This window comes from Camelus dromedarius, chromosome 32 (genome assembly GCF_036321535.1).
Source record: "Camelus dromedarius isolate mCamDro1 chromosome 32, mCamDro1.pat, whole genome shotgun sequence".
In the NCBI taxonomy this organism is placed as follows: domain Eukaryota; kingdom Metazoa; phylum Chordata; class Mammalia; order Artiodactyla; family Camelidae; genus Camelus; species Camelus dromedarius.
In genome coordinates this window covers 2,037,731-2,062,667 of record NC_087467.1, presented here as the reverse complement: position 1 = coordinate 2,062,667, position 24,937 = coordinate 2,037,731, and the positions used below count along the sequence as shown (strand labels likewise).

The following is a 24,937-nucleotide window of genomic DNA, read 5'->3' as shown; positions in this document are numbered from 1 at the left end:
AGCTTCCAGAAATTTATCATTTATTTTAAAATGTTTTGTCTCTCTAGTCATTTTTGAATAACAGCCCATCTTTCAAAGCAGTTTCAGGTGATGTTAATTACATATGCTAAAATTAGACTTTATAGTTTTATATTATATATTTAAACATATATTTAACTGTTATTAATTTAAAGTGAATTTTGAATGTGTTTCATTGCAGAAAGTATATTTAAGTGCTTGTACTTAAAAATGCCTTGACTGTCAGGAAGCATCTTCCATTGAATATTTTAAGATCCATTGTGCCTTCAGCAGACTGTAACATATTAAAAATTTAGAACTTTAGATTCCCTTACATAACTCTCCATTTCTTAATGTTGATGGAGCATTTTTTTAATGATAAATAACATTTGTCCCATTTTTGAAAATAAAATGTTTTGTCTTCTGTTCTTCTCATTTGCCAGCTTGGGCAGGTGTAGATGGTTTGGAATTGGAATCAGAGTCTTATGGATTTGTGCGTGCCCAGTTCCCTAGTATGAGAGATGGAGCAGAGAGGGAGGAGACCCTCAGATTTCATCTTCACTGTGGTCTTTCAGGGGTTCTCCCTGAATACACTGCTCCAACTGTAAATACAGATGAGAGAAAAAAGGATCAGACTAACAACTTGAGGAATGTGTGGAGGAAAATGTTTCACTGCATATAGAGAACTTCAAAATCTATGCAGCGGTAATATGCAAAAATGCAAAATATAAGTCAGCTTCAGATTTCCCAGCAATTTTTTTTTGCCAGTGCTTCAATTGGTTGTGGATACTTTTCGCTTGGTTGAAGTTTCCTCAGCTTGGGCAGCAGAGGGCGCTGTGTACCCACTACAAATGTAGACGTCTCGACATTCCTTTGTCAGTGTGTTGTCATGAGGTCAATTATAACATTGTTTTCTTCAAGCTTATTTAGGGTGAGTGATATTTCACTTATTAATGCATTAATATAACGTTATTTGGGGGGAAAGCTACAAAATTTAAGCTGTGATAAATGTGAAATTTTTTCAGAATTGGTGTCCTTTGAGGGAGCTTTAAGAAGTTTATTCAGGGTAATTCGATTGTGGCAGGACTCAAATGAAATATAATTTACCTCAACTCTGTGGAGAAAGTTTTGCTTTGTTTTGTTTTGTTTTTATTTTTGAGAATTTGAGTTGGGGGGGAAGAGCCAGTATAACTGAAAAACCTGTTTTTTCATTAATGGTATGCAGACTTTACAATTAATTAACATATAATTAATATGTAGATAACAAAAACATTCACAAATGAAAACTAGGAGCTGGGTGTCTGCAGTAAATGGAGAGTTCTTTGTAGATCCTAAAGATGGCCTTGTAAATCCGAGGTTATCCATTTATACAGTGAGAGTAGTGGAAGCTTTCTTGGCACTTCAGAGTAATATCCTATGAGTCCTTTTGTTTGAAAGCTGAAAGCAAAGAAAAATAGTCATTGTTTGTTACCCTAATTGTACACTTTATTTTAGTACATCCCCTATCCTGATCTTCATCATGCTTTAATTTTATGTGCAACTGATTTTGATTTTTTTTTTTCATTCTGAGGAACAGTCTCACATGAGAGTTAACGTCAGGGTCTAAATGCAGATTCTTGGGTTTAACTTGCCCCTCCGCCATTGGGTGGCCCTGAGCAAGTTATCTAATGTATGTGTCTCAGTCTCTTTTTCTGAATGTGTAAATAATAGAACCTCTTTCCTGGTTGTAAAGTCAGTTGAAGGATTTAGTATAGTAGAATTTTGTGTGGTACTGAACACATAGTAAACATTCCTTAACAGCTAGTTAACTGTAATATAGGAAGATTTATAAAGAAACGATCAATTTGACCAATGATTTAATGTTATCCTTTCTGTGCTTTAAGGTAGACCTTGATAATTTAAAAATAGATATGATTATTATTTTCCTTTTTCTCAGGTCAAAGTGCGGTTGTCTGTGATATTCAGACTCTTCTTACACAGACAGAACTTAGTTACTATTCAAATGGTGGTGTTTTCTCAACTATTTGTATTTAAGTTATTCAGTTTGGGGGATAAAATATAGTATAAAATATAAAACTCCAGACTCATTTTCTTAATGTGCTTCCTTATTCACTGGCACATGAGAGACAAGGATGTAAAAAGTATTGTGCATTTGGTAAGGCAACCAGTAAATGCCTTTAAAAAAAGCAAATGAACTAGATTTTTTCAGGTTATTTTATCCGTCCTTAGGGTTTCAGAAAAATCTGTTTTCTTTCAAAACTTAATTTTACTATAGACTGTGGACACACTATGATTTACAGTTTGATTTGTATTTCTCAGTTGATATATGCAAAAGAGAACCAAGCACATAAGACCTTCCCTTTTTATCCATAAATACTTTTTCAGTCTACGTTGATCATTACTTTAGCTGTTTACATAATGAGGACTTGTCTTCATGTGAATAGGTTTCTTTTTAGACATTATTTAAAATCTGATCTTTTTAAAGTCTCTTAAATACCAGTAGTAGGAAGTTAGTCTTCTTTATGTTTACTGAAACCTGTCATAGAGAAAATGTTAATGGTTTTTGTGGAGCGAGCTTTTTTTTTTGCTTTTTTTTTTAAGTATGTTTGAGAAGGACATTGCTGCTTCTTGTTAAGAGGTTGAAAAAAAAAAAAAAACGAAAAAGCTATATATTCTTTGTATCTAAGAAGCTGGAAATTACTTCATGAAGAAAGTAACTTAGACTGGGTCGTGAAGAATGTGTTGTGTTTGTGTGGGATGCAAATGGAGAAAAACATACTTTCCAGTAAAATACCCAGAGACTGAAATAAGCAATGCCTTTTTAGGTGGTATATAGGCTGGTTAGAGAAATTTGAAGTCAGGTTGTGGAGGAAAATCAACTTATTTCCTTTTAATCACCTTTTATATGGCAAAGCGTAATCGGTCACTGAAGTAAAATTGTAGATTAGGATAGTAATTTTTTTTTTCCAGTGGAGGTACTGGGGATTGAACCCAGGACCTTGTGCATGCTAAGCATGTGCTCTACCACTGAGCTATACCCACCCTCTCCAGACAGTAAAATTTTTAATGTAAATTTTATTAGTTGATATCTTCCATAATGCTGGGTAGACCCTGTTTGTTTCTTCAAAATGAATAATTTGGGGGGGGAGGCCACATTTTAATGTATTATAAAAGCATTCAAAGTTTCATAAACTAAATTATTAAAATATATGTTCATAGTAACCCTTAGGACAGAAACATGTCAAATTTTAAGGTAATGAGGGTTGGACAACAGGGAAATTATAACCAATGAATATGAGTTTCAATTCATTCAGGTGATTCATCTTGCCAGTGTCCCTTCCACGTGACCCAAATGAAGCTGAAAGTTGTGCTCGTCAGTGCAAAGGGTACCAGAAGTCCTCAAGCTTCTGTGTGTGTCAGAGTCCCCGGCAGATTCAGGCTCAGTGTTTCTGACTCAGTAGGTGTGGCAGGGCCTGAGAATTTATTTTAGTAGCAAAGAAAAGCTATCCATAGTTACCTAAAAAGGTTATTAAGATTCTTCTCCCCTTTTAAAATCCATATCTGTTTAGGAGCTTGGTTCTTTTACTTCAGTCAAAACAATATATCATAATAGATTAAAAGAAGAAAATATGTGAATCAGTCTTCTCCCATTAAGCCAGACATTTAAAAGATTTGCAAAGTGCTAAGCAGTGCCACCATTCTCGTTACATTTGTCTTAGAAAGTAGTCATTCATAAAAAACAAGTTATGTTACAGTGTTTTTCGCTTGTTATTTTTAAATTCGTTAATACTTTTTGAAAGGTCTCAGTTTTCATTTTAAATGTGATAAATAGCAATAGAGGTGGTCCCACTGCGGCTTTTTGGAGGTCCTTAACTTTTAAGACCAAAATCTTTGAGAATTGCTTTTTCAAGGCCATTGTTTTTCAGCGTCAAAGGATTACTGTTCTGCGCTAGACCTGAACACAGTTCTCTAAAAGAAAATATTTCAAAGAAAAGAAAAACAATTTCGTTGGCTTTAATGACTGTAGGAAAGATGAAAATGTGTAACATTGAAAATTTTTCTCAATGGAAACAGGCGATATAATCAGAGATACTGATACTGATAGTGGTTTGCTGTTCATTGCGTAGCTTAATTGTATCCCTGTTTTATAGAAGCAGTCTTAACAGGTGAATGTGAAGTGATAATAAACTATGTGAAGCATTTAACAGATGTTTGCAATGTCTGTACTGATCTGTGCTTAGTTAGGTCTTTTTGTACCTTATTACTCAAAAACTATTACTACAAATATTTTATCATTACTGTGCTTTTTACCTATACGTGAAAATACCTCTAACCAAGAATATCTTCAGGGTTTAACGAATACGTGTTGGGAGTAGTGGGAGCGTAGGTGAAGGCAGCATTTTTTAATTCCAAAATATAAGCTCCATTGTATCAGTAAATAGTTGTTTACTACCTTCTTTGTTTCTAGGTTTTGTGGTAGGACAACAGGAAAGATAAAACATTCACATAAGAAATAAAGGCATTTTGTGGAAAAATAATACAATGTCAGGTTGTATACCCCAAAAAAAAAAAATTGGGAGAGTGGGAAACTTACTGTGGGGCAGAGTGCCAGGGAAGAATCTGTGAATTTGGGAATTGTGTGGGATTTTCAAAAAACATAGTCTTGGACTGTACAGAACAGAAGAGAGTCAAGTAGAAATAAGCAGAGGTGTGAAAAATGGAATAAATAGAGTTTTGAGATTGATTGCATTTAATTATTAAATAGACAAAATGACATTTAAAAGAAAAAACCCTCTACCATTAATACTATTAATTTCAGCAGTATCTATTCTCTTTAATCCAAGACCTACAGATGTCTTGAACTAGAATTTTAGAAATATGTTTTTGTCACTTAAGACAGTCTATGTAGCACCTTTTGTTCCCTTTGTATTGCAAGGCAGGAACATGAGAAAGTAATTACAGTAAACATTAAGTTTGTTTAATATATTCTTTAACCTCTTGACTATTCAAGATAACAGATTTGAATAAGACCACACTCCCTGAATTTCTTAAACATTTTTAAAATTTCATAACGTGCATTTTAAAACCTCTTAAAAGTTTCATTTACAGATACTAATTTTAAAAAAGTCATTCCCTTTGGTATGTGTGAGGATGAATTTTCTTAAAACATTAATAGCCTCGTTTTAAACCACTTGCCTCTCAGAACCTGCTAAGCATAAGGTTTCGTAGTCAGATACTGAATCTTTTATGCCTGATAATTAAGTAGTAATCCTGTTCTTTGAGAATTTTCTTACAAGAAAGATAGAAATACACTCTTCATTTGCAGGCAGTGATGCGTGGCTGACGTTGGAATTCCAGTAATGCCTGTTACGAAATAAAGAAAAATGGGGCTAGGTTATCTGTTAAAAGCATGGAGCCCATGAAATAATGATGATTGATACCATTTAATACATGATTTATTAAGGGTGGCAATTTTGAATCAAAGATTGATCAGACAACTTCTCTGCTCAAGTGCTGGGCATCATCAGGAAGTATACTGGTAACAAAACATTATGTAAATGATTAAATGAAACCAAAAGGTTTAATCTCTACCTGTGGTATTGTAAGCATTGTAAGCTCATGTCTTCACCTCTTGAAGGGCAGAATGGTAAATTGTCTAACAAGGTAGATAATGAATGAGTAGTCCAGAATGAGAATAAAGCACAAAATGAAGTACTTGGCTTAGCTGAACAGAGGATACACATTTAGTTGAAGGCAGTGAAAGCTTTAATAGAAGTTGATTATGAACTTTTCACCAAATCATGGAAAATTCAATGGTAGCAGACTCCCTTAAACCTTAAGAGATTAGGAGACGAGTGAGTGTCAAGCCATTCAGATGACTTATTCCAAAACTGGCTTCTTGTCTTCTTGGAAACATAGACTTCCCTTGGGGATTTGGTGAAGTCTGTAGATTTCCAAAACTGTCAGTTTCATTGTGTTTGGAGACCCCTGAAGCCCATTTTGGGGGTTCTTGAAAAGGTGTTTTTTGATCATGAGTAGTAAGTCCAACTGTTTTAAACAGAAGTGAAACCCCCTGTGTTGACAGATTACATTTTATAATCTTAAATATGTACAACGGAAAACATGATATTAACTTACTGTACATCTACTCTTACATAACTATAAAATAAAAACATTTATAAATTCATGTTTCAAACTAGCAAAATTTATTCTAACAACATTAATTGACAAAGATATACTGAAACTAAACTGTCGCTTGCCAGTGTGAATATAACACCGTGTGAGTTTTAGCTCAGAGTGCTATTAATGTCACATCTCGTGTGAGGATTCTTACTCTGCTTTTCTGTATTTTTGAAGGTGGGGAGAGTAGTGATAAGTTAAAGGGAGGATCCATCTCAGGAATACTTAAAGAAATGATCTTCCACCATATGAAGGGCAGTTTGCTTAAACTTCAGCATAAGAAATTTGCTACAAGACACTAATTTCTGCTAATACCTTAAAAATTTGTCCAGACTTTGGCCATCTTTGATTCTGGAGATCTGAAAGTGGAATTTAAATTTTAAAATATTACTGTGTGGGATGATTTTAAATACAGTTCATCTGAATGAATGTGAGTTGAAAGAGATTCAACTCTGAGGGCCACTCCCAAGCCTGGGGTTAGGGGATCGAACAATTTAATAGACTTTATCATGAATTAGTATTCTTTATGAAGAGACACCGCTTTGCCAATTATATGACATGTCTGTTTCCCAGCTCCTTAAGATAAAATTCCTGAAACAAATTAATTTCTTACCAACATCCAGGCAAACTCTTCCACATAGACTTTGGATATATTTTGGGTCGGGATCCGAAGCCTCTTCCTCCTCCAATGAAGCTGAATAAAGAAATGGTGGAAGGAATGGGGGGCACACAGAGTGAACAGTACCAGGAGTTCCGCAAACAGTGTTACACAGCCTTTCTCCACCTCCGAAGGTAAGTGGATTTGCTTGATGTAGAGAATTTTGGTAAATTCACTTCAAGAAAAATATTCGTTCAAATGTATAAATTCTGTAGTATCACTCTTTTCCAGAATGACACAGGCAACAGTGCTTGTTAAATCTACATTTGATGACTGTTTTGATAAATAGTCTGTTATCAAAGGGGAAAGACAGCTTCTTGGTTTCTCACTAATCATGTGACTGCTAAATCCCACCAAACGGGAAGCTGCCGTCACACAAGGATGAGCGTTCTGCTTGCTTTAGGGTGATATTAATCAAACCATTTTTGTTCAACACCTTTATCAGCTGTAGTCTGAATGCTTTTGAGGAGATTCTGAACTTTGTTAAACTATTAAAGAATAAACATTACACATGATTTTGTCCCTCTTAGGCAGCTCATCAGTCGCTCTGCTTAAAAAAAAAAAAAAAATGGTTTTTCTCCATCCACTTTTTCTCCATCCACTTTTTCTCCATCCACTTTTTCTCCAAGGCCGCTGTATCTCTGCACCCTTCATTCTAGTTTACTTAGGGCTGAACATCATGTATCATCAGGAAAAAGATAAAAGTCATGTTTGTTAAACTCAGAACGTCTCTAATGATTTGTCAAAAATGACAGGATCATTTGACTCTAACTCCGTTTTCAACCTGTGCAAAATGTGTGTTCTTAGTCCCCCGGAGGATCCCAGCTCAGGAGGCAACCTGTGTGCCTTCCAGGGGAATGCGTAACCAGTGGGCAGTGAATGGCCTGTGCACCTCGGCTCTGTCTTTGTCACCTCAGTTATAGACACTCAGTTATATGTAAGTTGAATGAGGACTTTAGTATGTGTATGAAAATTTCTGCTTCCCATCGGGAGTGAGGCCGTGTTCCCAGGTGATGCCGGTCCCAGGTGAATGGCTGTCCTACATCAACCCAGTTTCATCTTTGCAGCGGCTCCACGGGCCTTCACCAGTTACTCGATCTCTACCCCGTGCCACAAACTGTAACATACGTTTTACAAACAGCCACATTATATCCTTTGGGTGGCAGAGTGGCTCAGTTTTACTGTCCAGAAATGCAAAAGGAATGATGAGCAGGTCGGTGCCCAGTGATGCAGAAGCACGTTCAGAGATAAAAGCTCCACTTTCATATCTGGGATTTTTAATTTAAAAGAGTGAAAGCCTGCAGAAAGCTAGATGAAGCTAATGCGCTCCCTGTGAGGAGACAGGCAAGATGACGTGAAATGATAGCTGGAGGACTGTCAGAGGTGTTCTGGCTTATTGAAAGCAGAAGGGAAGCAGTGTGCTTCGTAAACTGTCATCGATAATGGTTGAGCAGCAGTTCTGTAAAATGAGAAAATGGAGGCTGATTATTAATGCGGAGCCAAAGTTAATCTTCCTCTCTACAAAAAAAAAAATCACAGAGACTAACTTTATGTTAAGTCTCCTTGAAAATTGTTTTATTTTTTATTTTCAGGAATTTCGCTGTACTTTAGTTACGACTAGCTAGACCCTAATATTTTGACCAACATTTTTTTTTTTTAACGTTGTGTTTTAGAATATGCTTCAGTTAGTAAAACTTTCCCCTAGGACGTAAGAATCAGATGGTCAAAAGCTTGTTTTGAGGTCATGTTATTTGACACACTTATTATTAAGGTTTTTAGGTGTGACCAACCATCTTTTTTCCATGGTTTTTGTCAATTGCTGATCCATTTCTGCAACAAGAAACCACTGAATATCTGTGGACCACGTAAACAGAGCAGTCCCTTTTGAACTAAGTGATGAATGGTTGTCAGGACACATTTTATCGTGTGATTATACCAAAATGAGCTGGAAAATTTATGTTTTGAATACTCTTAAGGCAACAGTAGTCATGCTAAAACACTTTTAAATCTTAAGTGTTCAAGGAAAACATAACTGCTTCTCTTAATCCGTGTTTATGCCAAACACCGTGCTAGACACTGATGAGACAAAGAGGGCCTGAATTTTTCAGCAGAAACATTGAAACTAGGAATGCATTTTGCTGTTCCAAGCAGAGTTCTTACATTGCCTTAGAGGAGGTGTGCCCGGTCACCTAACAGCGGTGAGTCTGTAGCTCACACGGCTTTCATCGTTAACCTCACTGGCTTCCCTCCTTGAAGTAGTGCACTTACTAAATCAGCCTTTTTTCATAGGCCCCTGCTCTGATACTCATTGCATGCAAAGTGAATATATTGTAGGAGGAACAGGCCTCTGAAACATGGCCAGAACCTCCCTTGATGTAGTCAAATGCATTTTTATTCTTAGTATGGAAAGTTTTTACTGAAAATCTTAGGCCGTCTTTGTATGACCAGTGGGTAACATGGAGGTTAGCGCAAACCTGGGTAAGAGAAAGAGGACACTTTCCTTGAACACTGTACTCAGCCCAGGCCTTTTAAAAAGTCTGAATAGTCCCATCCATCCCTACATCTTTGACTAGATTTGCATACTTTTCTCACCCCAACTTTTTTTTTTTAACTTTAACCTTATATTTTCTTCTGATAATGGTTTTAACGAGTTTTAGTAACCTTTCAATCTGTTTTTCTGGGTAGGATATTGGATAATTAAGAAGCATGGGTGGTTAAATTTAAACCAGCAGATTCCTTGCCTTGCCTTCTTAGAGAGGAAAAGCATAGATGCGCACCATGAAATCACCCCATCAGATAAATCACCTCCTGCTGACCATCAACTGCCTACTTCCCTGGCACTCACATTCATTGAAAGCTTTCACTGTCTTCTTCAGGATTGCTGCTTGACTTCAACTTCTGCGTGAATGGTCCAGCCATGACCTGGCCTCTCGGGACCTTGTCCTCCTCATGTTGAGCCAGCCATGACCTCTCCCTCTCATCAGCGCTAGTAAATGTATCCCTTCAAAATCGTGACCTCGAGGTTTCCACTCTGGCCAGCGCCTTCTGTCCTTACAGCTCGTTCACAGGTCTTCAACCCCACTGATACTTGGGCCTCCCCACCCTACCCCCATGTATGATCTACCTTATATGCCCGCTTCTCTCCTTCCCGCACTGACTTTTACGGCCCCAAACTGTAGTCACTTCCTGCCTCTCCCTCCAAACTCTGCACTTTTTTATCCAGCCCTGTCATCTCACCTGCTAAAATCCCAACTCTAATCAGAACTGTCTGCCTTACTGTTTCGTGTGTGCAGTGCAACAGCTCTGTGTTACTACAGAAAATCCAGCAATTCTGGTGTTCTCACCATTGGTTTGAAATCAGTGGTTCTCACCTGGGAGCTGTTTTGTATTCACCCTCCCCGCAAAGCTCGTTCGGCAACGTCTGGAGATTGGCACAGCTAAGTGAGTGTCACTTGCCCTATCTTCACTCTCCTTCGCAGCACATCTACTTTATAAAGTTCTCACTGACTCTAATCCCTTGTCTCCTTTCTTCCTTTATCCTTCTCCAGTAAGGCTTCCAGTCCTACTCTGCTATTGAAACTAATTTTATCCAGATACACAGTTACCTGTACTAAATCAAGTGGCCACTTTTGCTTCCTAGGAGCTTTCACGCAGTAGACCACATCTCTGTTCCTAAAAACCTTTCTTGTATTTGGTGTAACCTACTGTGCCCTGTTTTCTTTTTGCCTCACTGGTCACTCCTGCTTCTTTGCTTACGTGAACCTCTTCTGTCTGACCTCTGCATCCTGAGCTGTCTAGAAGTCCCATTATCAGTATGAACAGTCCTGGATCGTTTGTCCCCCTAAACTCTCTCCTTGAGCATTCTCACTCAGCCTTGTGACCTGACATAGGATCCAGATGCTGATGACCCCATCCATCACCACCAGCCCCGATAGCTCCTCTGAGGTGTGTCTAACTGCCTACTTGACATCTCTGCTAAGAATCCAGTAGGGAGCTCAAGCTCAACATGCCTACAGTGGAATTCTTGATTCCTTGCCCAAAATCCTGTTTTCATTCACTTTTTTTTTTAAGTAAATAACCATAGTTACCCATTACTTAGGCTAAATCCTCGGTGACATTCCGTTCCTCTATCCTCTGTTCTCCATTTTATCAACAATTGGCATTCACTCCATCTCCAAAATACAGCCTGGTAATGTCCATATTATTTCTTTTCCACTGGGACACCTGTGAAGTAGCTTCCCCACCTCCATTCTTATTCCACACAAAACAACCAATGTGAGCTTTTAAAAATGCATTGCTAAGTGTGTCACTCCACTCTTTAAACTCACTGCTTCCCAGTGCAGTTAGAATAAAAATCATTCCTACTTAAGATGATTCTTTTCCCCACTCCATCAGTCTTTAACCTATTTCCCTGGGGTTGTTTTTTTTTTTTTTTTCCTTTATTTCTTAAAAATCTTTTGTCAGTCATCCAGGTATGAAATTATCTTCTTTATCGGCTGATGGTGAGTCCTGAGCCGCCTCCAGAATGTAAAGCTTCATGAGTGTAGGGACCTTGTTTAACCAGTTCACCACTATGCTCTTAGTGCCAAGAACAGTGTATGGAGTGAGTACTCGGTTAACTATTTGTTGGTTGAATGAATAAAATTATGTGAGCAGAAGTGAAATAATCTGTGATAAGCTTTGTATTGACTCCCAGAAGGAAATCAGTAACTTTTAAAGCTAAGTTAAAGCTGTGGAGTTATTCTCTTACCTCTTCTTTTTAAGAGACTAAGCGAGTTAGAGCCTAATCTGATTAGAAGATTACATCAAAGTAGAAGTTTTCATTATGGTCCCTCTTGATTTTCATGGATAATATGAAATTCAAAAATGATGATAGAATAAGTAATCTGAGGTTCTATCATATGGATAGTCATTTTTGTCTACATTCCATTATCTTTACAGTTCAAATATGGGTTTGGTTTTGTTTTGTTTTGTTTTTGGAGCTAGATAGATGGCTGGAATAAAAGTTCTGCGTCACCTAAGTTCTGGCTTCCATCCCTTAGGGAAGACAGTTCAAGGCGCTTGTGTTGACACTTACTGAGAGCAGCTAAAACCCTTCATTGCCTAAGATCAAAGCTTCCTTTTCTCACATTTGTCCCCAAGTCAGACCTGGATTTCCTTTTATCACTGCAGTGCTGAGGGACCACTCAGCATAACTGTTCAAGGGGACAGTGTTCTGGAGCAGGAGGTGTGCCCGGTGTCCGTGTATTTGCACCTCTCTGCACAAGGCTCCGCCTCTGGAGATGAGCACTTGGGATAGAGGCATTCTTTCTCCTTGTCAGGAAGAAGAGAAAAGGCTTGAGGATTGATGAGGGTGAACCTTGAGTTCCTGCGGGGGCCGGCATACGGCAAAGACGGTGTCATGTAGATATCTTGTGCGTTTCTAGCATCGTAGAGTGTTAGCTGTTTTCTCCCTCGTTCAGGGTTGCTTGCATCCAGTCACTGTAGTTTCTGAAATGATGGGACTTGTGTCCCTGGAGGATGCTTAGGGATGATTAGTGGAATGCGGGTAACTCCCTTTCCTTCGTTTACCCTTGACACACTGAGGTAGTCTTAAGGTAGCCGATCCTTGTTACTGAGCAAAGACAGAGCGTCACTGCTTCATAAAATGCTAACTAATCCCACTCCTGGGCTTGTATCCAGAAGGAAATCTACTTCAGGATGACACCTGCACCCCAATGTTCATAGCAGCACTATTTACAATAGCCAAAACATGGAAACAGCCTAAATGTCCATCAACAGGTGACTGGATAAAGAAGATGTGGTATATTTATACAATGGAATACTACTCAGCCATAAAAACCGACAACATAATGCCATTTGCAGCAACATGGATACTCCTGGAGAATGTCATTCTAAGTGAAGTAAGCCAGAAAGAAAAAGAAAAATACCATATGAGATCACTCATATGTGGAATCTAAAAAACAAAAACAAAAACAAACAAACAAACAAAAACAGCGTAAATAAAGGACAGAAATAGACTCACAGACAGAGAATACAGACTTGTGGTTACCAGGGGGGTGGAGGGTGGGAAGGGATAGACTGGGATTTCAAAATTGTAGAATAGACTACACTGTATAGCACAGGGAAATATACACAAAGTGTTATGATAACTCACAGAGAAAAAAATGTGACAATGAGTGTGTATATGTCCATGAATGACTGAAAAATTGTGCTGAACACTGGAATTTGACACAACATTGTAAAATGATTATAAATCAATAAAAAATGTTTAAAAAAATGCTAATTAAAAATATAAAGTGAGTTCTCCTTAGATTTCCTTACAGAGAATGTCGTTATTAGATGGTTACTCCAGAAGTTGGTTCTATAATAGGAGTCCTAAAAATGGGATTGTATCAGGATCCTAAAATACGATGTTTTCAAGGCTCGCTTTCTGTTGAGGCAGCCAGTAACCAGTCTCACGCTCTGTTTTCCACAGAAGAAGCAGTAGGCACTGTAAAGAGCTAAGTACCACCAGGTCTGAGCGCTCTTGGTATGGAGAAGGAGTGGCGAGGTCCTCACGCGTCGCTGTGTTTTTTCTTTCCCCTCTCCTCTAGGTATTCTAATCTAATTTTGAACTTGTTTTCCTTGATGGTGGATGCCAACATTCCCGATATTGCTCTTGAACCAGATAAGACTGTGAAAAAGGTAATTTTTATATATCCTCAGATATCGTAGTCTGCTCTTCTTACGTAACAAATGTTAGGGTTTTAACAACCCATTTCCCCTTGTCCTGGCCTGTAGACTCTTAAGTAACGTGGATTAAAACAGAGACCTCGTGTGTGTATATATTTATACGACACCTCTCAAGTCCTGCGCAGCGAGCTTTATCCCCTTCCCTGTTCGCACCTGCAGTCACATGAGTAAGTCACTGTCTCAAGAGAGAAAGCTTACTATCACAGTGCCCCTTGTCCTGAAAAGTTCAGTTTCTCTTTATGTTCCTGATAGATACCTGATTCCTGGTGCCCCCAGGCCAAGCAGGCTAAAGATCAGAAACAAAATATTGTAATCATACGAAGAAGAACACAGCCGTTCTTCATCCTCCCCATCCATACCGTTGGCTTACAGGGGGTTCTTACTGTGTCAGGAGAGCGGACGCCTGAAGGATAAAGGGAAGCCGTCACATAGATGAACAGCTATTCAGAACTATCTTACCCTGAGTTACAGCAAGAGATGAGAGGAAGGGTAGCAGAATTGAAGATTTTTATTTGAATTAATTTCTGACTTTGTGATTCACTGGGGAGGAGAGTGTATGTAAAACACTTTATTTATCCAAAGGTAACATAAAACGATCTTAAGTATCAGTGTGGTTATTAATATTAAACTTCATAGACAGATAGTAACAGCTTTTTAACTGCTGCAGAAGTATAAAGTTGCTAAAGATAGTGTAACTTTTTAATTACAGAAGTCTAAAATTATAATAATCTCAAAGATGGAATTGCCCTGATGGCCGAAATTAATAATTGGCACCAAAAGCCCTACGTTCTAAGCTGTTGACTCTGAACATTATTAGAAAGATATCTCTGCGGACTGAACATGGCCTTAGTCCACTTGGGCTGCTGTTAAACAAAATTACAGAGACGAAGTGGCTTATAAACAGCAGGAATTTATTTCTCATGCTTCTGGGGGCGAGAAGTAACTGGATTAGCATGCCAGCACGGCCAAGCGAGGGCTCTCTTCTGGTCGGAGACTTGTGTCTTCATAGGGTGACAGGGGAAGCTCTGTGGGGTCTCTTTTAAAAATTTTATTTTTGTTTTATTTGGGGAGAGGCTATTAGGTTTATATATTTACTTATTTTTAATGGCAGTGCTGGGGATTGAACCCAGGACCTCGTGCATGGTACGCATGTGCTCTGCCACTGAGCTCTACCCTCCGCCCCAGTGGGGTCTCTTTTATAAAAGTGGGCCGATCACATTCAGGAGGGCCCCACCCTCAGGACCTGAGTACCTCCCAAAGGCTCCACCCCCTAATGCCATCACAGTGGGCATTAGTATTTCAACTTGGATTTGGAGGGACAAAAATGTTTAGATCATTGTAAACATGAAAGAGGCTAACGTCTTTTACCAAATTTCATGAGTCTTTGGCAAGCAATGAGAGAGATTTTAATGTAAATATTTTATTATCTAACAATTTAAGAAACTCCCCTGTCCCCAAACACCAACTAGGAAATGGACTAATTATTACATTGATTTTTGGCATGGATTATTTTTTGTTCACTTAATAAACTCGTCCATCAAGAAACGTAATTGGTTGATGACAATTTTCTCAGCTAAAATTGATGGCTGCCCCAGATTTCACATGTTGTTACCCCCCACCTTTTTTGCATTGCTGTTTTCCAAGTCTGTTTCTTGCTGTTTATTTTAAACCCATTAATCTCTGTCATATATTCACTATTTCCTGACTTCACTTGTGTTCTAACAGTATTTATCAAACCAAGTCTTCCAGTTTCTTCTGCCAGTTATGTGGTTCTTGTTCTTGTTAGGTCTTTTGTTTCAACTCTTGCTTCTCTTTTAAACAATCATGATTTTATTGTTTAAGCTTTTGTTACCAGCTGTCTTTATAGTATCATCTTCTAATATATGAAGCATTTTATTTTATGGAAAAAAAGTGTATGCATTAGTCATTTTTCCTTGGATTAGTTATTCTCTAGTTATTTGTTCTAGCTTCAATTAAGTGAACCTTGAACAAAAGGTATTTTACCATATTCTTCCCCAGAAAGTTATTTCATAAAAGGTTTCTTTGCTTTCTGCTGTTTTCTCAAAAATACGAAGTAACCAATTGCAACATAAACTTGACTTTAAAGTCATAATAATAATACTGAAAAGTGATGCTGTAATAGGCTAAAATTAATTTTTTGTTGTTGTTTAATTTTATTTTTTGTGTAGGGGGAGGTAATTAGGTTTTATTTTTTTTAGAGGAGGTGCTGGGGATTGAACCCAGGACCTTGTGAATGCTAAGCATGCACTCTACCACTTGAGCTATACCCTCCCCCCCATAATTTATGTTTCATAGTGGTTGGCTTTTTTTAGAAGTAGATTTCTATACTTTGTGAAATAACAGTTGCTGGCATTACTTAATACCTAGAAATGTTTTGCATTGGCCTCGTGAATGAAAGCCAACTAGAGAAACAGAGTAGCACATTCAAGGCTGAAGTCTTCAGAGGAGCAGGTTTTTCAGGTTATCAAAAGTAATCCTAGCAAAGTTCAACAATATTTTCCTGTTCCTATAATGTATTTTAGTACATATATATCAATTTCTTTTTAAGTTTTTTGAAACTGACAACTTGTTTTATTGCATTTTACTTTACTGCATTCTGCAGACAATAATTTTGAAAGTTTGTGGCAATGCTGTCTTGAGCAAGTGTATTGGTGTCATTTTTTTCCAACAACTTTTGCTCACTTTGTGTCTCTGTGTCACATTTTGGGAGTTTTCAGAGTATTTCAAACAAAGGGCATCTGCCTTTGAAAGATCGCTGCAGAGGCTGAAATCTGCAAGCTTGTGTTGTAATCTTTTCCTTGAAGACACTCTCCAGATTGGTTTGGGTGCAGCCTTATTGAGGTGCAAAAGGACAGAGTTTGGAGCTGGTAGGGATAGCCAAGAAGTTAGGGGACAGATTTTGGAAAGGTGAAAGTCACAGTGGTATTAAGTCCCCCGTTCCTCTAATCTACATATAAAATTTTCCCAGATCCTGGCTGAAAGGGAAACTATGCTGATCCAGTGATCCCAGGGGATGGGGAAGCAGCAGCCAGAGCCAAAAACACTGAGCAGTTCCCAGCTGTTGTTCCTCACAGGAAGGACAGATAACTGGATTTGATGCTAACCAAGTTGACCTCCTTCTATAATGATTCTTCACAGGAACACAAGAAAATTCTTTCTCTGTAACATATCCAAAATGCCTAATATCTAATAAAAAAAAAATCAAATCACTAGATATGTGATGAAATAGAAAAAAACGTGACCCACAGCCAATAAAAAGAAGCAGTCAGTTAAAGAAGCATGTTCAACATGTTTAAAGGCTTAAGGGAATTAAAGGGTATAATGACTGAACAGATGGAGATCTCAACATTAAAATAAAAGCTAGGAAGGAAAAAAGCAAAATGAAAATTCTAGAGCTTAAAGTATAATAGCTAAAATGAAGTGTTAACTGGACAGCTTTAAAAACAGATTAGGTCATGGCATTAGAAGTAATCAGTGAATTTAAAGATAAATCAATAGAAATTATAGAATCTGAAGAACAGAGAGAGTGTAGCTTGGAGAAAATGATTAGAAGCTGAAGGACCCAGGGGACAGTAACAAGCAGCCAACATAAGTCAGTATATGTGGTACCAAGTCAACCATTTATATGCAGTTAACCTTCTTTGTTATAAAAGAGAATGTTTTCATGTTTGGTAAATTACATTTTGTTTGTTTTTTGGAGGGGGTAGTAATTAGGTTTATTTATACTTTTGATGGAGGTCTATACCCTCCCCTCTAATAACATTTTCTTTACATGCCAAATATATATTTTCTGTTTGTGATTTAAGCACTTACCTAAGTATGCAAGTGTTGATAAATTGGGTTAAAGGTTTTGGTTGGTGTTTTTTTGTTTTGTTTTGTTTTTCCTGCCCTGTAGCTTTTTGATTTTCTTAAAAATTAGTTTCAGAATTGTCACATGACCTCTCTAAGTAGAAGTCAAGGAATATAAAGAATTTAATGGATTAAACTCAAGGAACATGTGGATCTTTAACTGGGATCCAGAAACTGGGGAGGTAGTTCGTTAATACTTTTAGATCTCCATCCACCAGTTGTCCTTTGCTTTTTATACCTACCTCTTTCACCTCCTCCGTCCTGAGGCTGCAGGGCTGTCAGATCATCTGGTAAACTTCCAGTGCAGTGACGAGGAAAAAGCGCTGAGCTGGGGCCATGGCTTGTAGTACTGTCTGCCCTCTCTTCCTAGTTTTACGGTAGTTAAACTCTGTACTTAAAAGGAAATACTAAATGTGGACCACTTTTTATCCTAGCCTGCCTTTTCTGAAGTGTATATGCTTTGTAAACCCTCTGTGTCTTATAGATGGAGATATTATCTCCCTAGAGCCATCTGAGAGTCAAGTGAAACACTGCCCGTTAAGTGCCTTGCACAGTGTTTTGCACAGTCATTCTGTAACACTGGCTTTTGCATTTAGGGAACTATTCTTATCTGTAACCTCTACTAATTTTGTAGTAATCAGAATATAAAAAGATATATAAAGATACTTTCATATGTATCTTTTTATGTGAAATAATGAAAAATTCCTCTGTCTTTGGAAATTATAGGCCAGTTGAAGTACTTCTGTGCAGAAGTACGGGGAACTCCTATAGGAAGGGGGACACTTTAGAGATCTAGTTTAGTTCATTTTGCCAGTGATGACATGGTTCCTGTCCTCGTGTGGTCCATGAACGTGAGGGAGAATATTCACATAAGCTCACCTTCCTAAATCCATTTCATAAAGTGAAGACAATAGTTAAGCGTCACATCCCAATTTAAATTTTATGTAGTAGTTCTCACTTTGAAATGCAAAAATAAAAAAAGCACACCTTTAAGAGAACAAATTTTGTATGTTTTTTTAAATTTGCAGGGCCTAACAATTGTATTTTCCATTTACTCTTATTGTTTTTCTGAAAAAATATTTACAACCAACAAAGATATAAAGAGCAAATAGCAAAGAAGAAAAGTTCCACATTCAAGAGAGTAGTGTTCAGAACTCCACATACATTATGAATCATTTCTTTGGCATAGAAATAGCTTCTGATATATTGTAATCATGTCTATATCTGTTTGTTTCTGTCTCTGTTTGAAATGTGTCCATTTTTGTTTGTTGAAAAGACTCACAGACTCTGACCTTGCAGGTTCAGGATAAATTCCGCCTGGACCTGTCTGACGAAGAGGCCGTGCACTACATGCAGAGCCTGATTGATGAAAGTGTCCACGCTCTGTTTGCCGCGGTCGTGGAACAGATCCACAAGTTCGCCCAGGTAAGTTCTCTGAGGGCGGCGCCTTTATCCAGCTTCTCCGTGTGCCATCCTAGACTCCTCGCAGAACCACGCCTTTCTCCTGCCAGTGGCCCATCCTTTCTGTTTTTTTGGTCAAACCTCCTGACATCTCACGAGCCTTCCGGCGTGAACCTGTTCGTGATCCATCAGTAACTCTGAAACGCCCCGCTGAAATGTTCTGAGTAATGACTAAATTGTCGAGGGTCAGCACAGGTGTGTTCGTGCTTTGAAGTCAGTGCTGACTGTAAACTTTTTTTTTTTTTAATTGAAGTATAGTCAGTAGTAGCTTACGGTGAAAAAGAATGTGAAAACAAATATATGTACATTCATGTATGACTCTAAGCCCTTCTTGAGAATGATCTAGACCCAGTCTAGCAGAAGTCTTGACAAGTGAGACGTGGACACTTGCTGGCTTTTGCTGAATGGTGAAGTGCTGGGAAGGGAGGTTAGAAGCTATAGATAAAGCAGTGCAAACGGCGCATAGAAAAGGTCTGTCTGGAGACTTACCGCCAGCAGACTCTTCCATGCAAACAACGGAGGGGAGGAGTTTTTACACTAGCCTTGTTGATAAACCTCAGATTTTGAAACCTGTTTTACCTTTGAATTTCATAATGAGGATGATCATGGAAATGATGAGCAAACAGAAATATGAGGCCGCTTTCCTCTCCCAGATCCTAACACGCTTCTCCCTGTGAACACCTTCCTTACTTTACGCGTTCAGTTAATAATTTTACTGATCGCCCAAGCTCAAAGCTTGTCTGTTTTGACTTTTCCCTCACTCAGTAGTATCCAGATTGTCACCAAGCCTTGTAAGTGCTTTAACCATTTTCCAATCACTGTTTTCTTTTGTTTTCTCACTACTGCCATTTTAGCCTGGTGGCAGTTCACCTTGCGATGCCTTGGACGACTGAAACTTCGTGACTGTTCTCTTCGCTTTCATCCTTTTTCTTCTCTCAGCATTTGATCTTTATTCTACTGAACAAAATCAGATGTATTTTCACAAAATAATGTTTTACCTTGTTTTGTTTCGTTTTTTATTTAAACATGGAAAGTGTTTCCCGATTGCCTTAACGTGACGTCCAATCTCTAGCAACTCAAGGCGTCCCAGAATGTTTTGTTCTAAGCTTCTTCCTAAGCTGTTCCCCTAAAACTCTCTATATTTTTGCTCTCTTCCATTTCTCTGGCTGCTTTGCTGTTCCATTACTTCAGCCCAGAAATATCCTTCTTCTTAATAATCAATCTTGTCTGAACCCCTGCTTGCCAAAACCCAACCTGTCCTTCCAAGATCTGTTCTTAATGCCACTGTGATTCATCTTCCTCTGAATATTAATAGTACTTTGTACTTCTGTTACAAGCTGTACTTACATTTTGTTTCCTATTATAGGTATTTGGATACTTGCCTTAAAACTCCTAAAATGCAAACTACTTGAAGGCTGGGATGTCTGTCAGTGACCCTTTGCACAGTGCCTTTATACACTTAAGAAATATCTAATGAACATAAGGGATTTTTTTTCCTGTAAATGTTAGCCTGTACTCTCTTCCTCACTTAACAAAAAGTGTTTCTTCTCTCTGAGCACCAATCTGAGTCATATTTTATTACAAATGCCAACTCATGGTCTACTTCATGTGTCATTTATCACAGCGAGTCAGTTCCTAGGAGAGTAAACTGCGACTCAGGTAGTAGGTAAGTGACTTGTCAAAGTCACCCAGCTAGCTAATGGTAGATCTGTACCCACATACAGCACAGCAGGATGTTTCAGAGCCATAGGGGAAAAATCCCAGAGAAGTATGACTTAGCCAAACTTCATGTGTCTTAACAGGGGACAGAACCAAGACTCATGCCCAAATCTTTTGACCCCTACATCCAACCAGTGATAAACTAAGGTTGTTTTCTGGCTTATCAAATTCACATCTTCTTTATCAGAATCCCATAATCTTCTTATTTTTTACTGAGGTATAGTTGATTTATAATATTATGTAAGTTTCATGTGTACGGTGTAGTGATTCACAAGAATCCCATATTCTTTATTCTAAGAAATGAACTTGCAGATTCTCACACTGTTTTTAGATTTCTTTAAATATGTCACCTGTGCTATTGTACAATTGAAACAATATTAATAGAAGAGTAACCTAAGGATATTAAATTTCATTGGAACTTACTTAGGCATTGAAGGGTGCCGGAGATACTAAACCAGGTCTTAACTTCACACAAGTCTCTTCAAATTATACAGTTATAAAAGCATAGTTGTTTCTCACCTAATCTCTGAGGACGTTTATTTTCTCTTTGAAACTCACATTCCTTATATATATATTTTCTAAGTATTGGTGCTAATAAATCACACGCACTCTCAAATTCTGATGACCAGCATTTTTTTTGGTCACTCAGCAGTATTTATTATGAGGACGCATATTGCTAAGTGATGGATGCTAACTTTTGTGCGTTAATCTCTGTGGATTATAGAGCCCAGTTTTTAAATAATGCAGGTAGACAGATGCATGTTAGCCAAAGTTACAGTTGTTTCTGCATGAAAGAAATCATATTCTGAAAAACGACTGAAAAATTGCCAGATACAACTATTTTGCTGAAATGCTGAAAGGACTCATTTTATTCCATCATGCCATTTGTGAGGAAGGGTAGAGATTAAATACTGCAATATTTGTTGCCTAGCAACACCCATCTATTAGTGGTACAAATTTGCCACTGAAAACCACTTTTCTTTGGGTCATTGTCTTTGAAATTGCATCATCAGAACTCTTCTTGCCGTTCAAATTATCTTTATATTGCTTTCTAGTTTTGTTTGCGCCAAAAGTAGAGGTCGCTTAGTTTGGGGCACTTACTGCTCTAAACTGTGCCTTTCACTGGAAATCTCTCCCATTGCAGCCCATTTCTTTCCAGTTTCAACTTTTTCCTGTCCATCTGTCGCTATATTGATTCATAGTAGAATTCTGGAGAATGGGAGTGTGGTGTCCATTAATCTCATTACATATTAAATCTAATTAAATGAAGCTTGATAGATTAACTAGGGTTATAGATCTATTTTTTGCACACTAAACATAGAATACTGAGAACAGACTGGATTCAGAAATTTTACCTAAGTCCCAGCTTAGGATACTAAGAACATAGCACTGCCATCCATTTGGCAAGAACTCTTCCTTGGTCTCTTTGGTGTTCAAGGAGTTAAGAGCACAGGTCCAGGCAGAGGGTCACATAAATGTGTGGTCCCTTCTTACTCACCTTTGACTGAAGAGAATCCAGCTACACACACACATACACACATGCACACACTTGGACTTTGGAACATTAAAAAAACAAACAATGAAAGGAGGAAAATTCTATGTTTATTATGCCTGACATTTCCCCTGAAGGACACGTGTCCTCTAATAAATGTCAGGGTCTCCGTCAGAAGTGTTTGAGATCCCAGGTTCCTCCCATGGCATGACATGACCACTCTGAATGTGACTGCAAGCACTGAAGGTTCTCATTTCTCTGCTACAACGTGGCCTCTGATTTCAAGCCATCTGCCCTGTCTGCTGCTCAAAGAAACAGATTTTTTTGTATCAGCACTAGGGGAAAAGCTTCCTATTTTGGGCTCTTTGAGAGATGACTGTCTCTAAGGTGTTCCCTTTTGAAGAGCTTTTCTTGAGTAATTTTGTCTATTTATATTCCTGACTTACTTTCATGTACTGACCTCAGTACTTAGACCCCGTGTGGGATGTTTCCACTGCAACCGCTCTGCTCTCTCATTGGCTTGCAGAAGACCTAGATGCAAAAGATGCCCTAAGGAGAAAAGAAGATAGTATTTTTCTTTGAAGTCTTCAGCAGAATTGATTCCATTTGAACTTTTCTTGGTTTTAATTTTGTTTTTAAAAGAACCATCATTTCTGATTTTACATCATACGGACCTTATTTTACCATTAGGAGTAATGAGCAGCAGTGTGAAATATTTTATTCAACAAAACAAACAGTATTGAGCCTGAGGGCCAAATAGAAAGTCTTCTGCTCTGAAACCAAGTGTTAATTTAGCGAATTAATTTTCTAAAGAGTCAGATGGTTCCCAGACCACTGGCTTAAATAAGTAACATAAAACCAGAATATCACACAGAACAACTTTGTGTCCCACATTTATTCCTAATACATTGGAGCTATCCTGGGAGAAATAAGAACAACAAGAAACAAACAAGAGTATCAATAGTAACAGCCTGTTTGTTACCGAGTCCAAAATCGTTCTGCTCACTGCACTACAGGCCAGTAAATCTACAGGGAGATTTACTACAGGGAGACAAGGTGTTGGGGCAAGGAATAGTGACTTTATTCAGAAAGCCAGCCGACTCAGAAGATGGCAGATTAATGTCCTGGAGAACCATCCTACCCAAGTCAGAATTAAGGCTGTTTTTATACTAAAAAAAAAAAGGCGGGGGGGTGGGGTTGTTGCAAACTTCGCTGTAGGAGTTCTTTGTTCTAGCAGCCTTCCATGTGGGGTCAGGTCGTGGTGCCCCTGTAAACCTCCAATAAAACAAAGGTTATTTTCTATTTTGCAACTTGTTATCTTTATATCAGTGCAGAAGTGCTAATATCCTTAAAGGTCAGAGCCTTTAGAATAGCCTCTAATGTATATTTCAGGGTAAAGGCAACATTGTTTCCCAAAAGGTGCAGGGCTGGCAAGACTGAGCCTGGAGAACAGAGCACAGGGTTAAAGCCAAAGGAACAGATCTAATATGGAGTCAGATTTGTTCTTTTCTATTACATGCTGAACACTTAAATGTGCCAGGAATTATGTAAACTTGTTGTCTGCAACACCTTGTTTTATCTACACACCTGTGAAGTAGGTGTGTATCGCCAGGTGTGTTTGATAGATAAGAAACCTAAGACTTAGACAGGTTAATTATCTTGCCAAGGTCTTAAGGTTAATAGGTGAAAAAGTCCAGATTCAAACTCAAACTTTGGGTGGTAGAAATAGGTAGTTTCTAGATAATATTTTTCTCAATATACATCTAAGCCTTAGCTTATTAGATATGAATAGATTGTGTAGTGAGTCACGAGTTTTTAAAAAATAGACTTGCAAATTTAAAAAATGATCTTTTAATTTTCTCCCCTTCATCTTTCATCCAAACATCAAAAGAAAAAAAAAAAAAACCTAGCCATGTGAGTAGCCAATAGTGTATGACGTAAAAAGGAGTCATTGGAAACAGTTAATCCCAGATAAATATGACAAATACAGGATAAAACTTAATTTTGCACATTACCAAAAAACCAGTCTTGAATTTTACTGAGCACGTGTGCTCTCTTGTTGCATTGCAGTCAGTACTGCTACACAGCTACCCATTAAAATCCATGATGTTTAGAAAATATATTCTAAGCCCTTGCTACATTACAAATGTTTTAAGGTCTTAAGGTGAGTTAATTATTGTCATAGCAGCAGTCAGCGTAATGCCCCATAACTTTCAGCTAAAATTCCCTGCAGTTTATTTTTCATCCATACAAGTGTTACTCCCTTATCGTCTCTAAGGAAAATTTTCAGACACCTGAATATAATCCGTGGTTAAGATTTACCCATTTGTTTCACCATCTGCTTTCAGTAAGATTATTTATTATACTATATGTTGTTTTCCTGCCTCTCTGTTGTATCAAACTTCTATGTAAATTATTCAAGTGCGAAGGGAGTTGAGTATTTTGGGACTGGCTCTGTTCCATAGTATTAGTGACCCCCGCCACCCCATCCTACCCCTCATGGGCACAGATACTTGAAGTATTTAGGAAGTATATCAGAGGCTGTCTGTTTAGTAGTAGCATTTTTATCACATACAAACGTAGGTGTGGTTTTTATTTCTTTGCAGAACCATGTACGTATCATGAGAGTTCTGGAGAAAATTTATGTTGAAATAGTAACACAATTTAGTCTTCAAGTTTGAAATAATTTAGACTGCCTAACATGTCAGTGAGGACCTTCCACAGTTTGGCTTTAATCTGCATTTTCAACTTTCACCGTCTTCCACCAGCCTTCAGAAGGAACTTTCTTTGTAGCTCTCCTGATTTACTTCAAGACAATTCCCATA

The 24,937-nt window shown here is 38.0% G+C and overlaps 1 protein-coding gene across 3 annotated transcripts in view; it reads left to right on the top strand.

Moving 5' to 3' along the window:
• The window catches only part of PIK3C3 (phosphatidylinositol 3-kinase catalytic subunit type 3), a 116,675-nt gene that overhangs the window by 87,477 nt on the left and 4,261 nt on the right, over nt 1-24,937 (top strand). For all 3 annotated transcript variants that reach the window (XR_010378653.1, XR_010378652.1, XM_010975489.3), the window contains exons 22-24: nt 6,801-6,969; nt 13,432-13,522; nt 18,740-18,865. Coding sequence is in view for 1 of the 3 variants with exons in the window: in XM_010975489.3 (XP_010973791.2) it covers nt 6,801-6,969; nt 13,432-13,522; nt 18,740-18,865 (386 nt within the window). In the remaining 2 variants the exon portion in view is untranslated. The remainder of the gene's footprint in view (nt 1-6,800; nt 6,970-13,431; nt 13,523-18,739; nt 18,866-24,937) is intronic.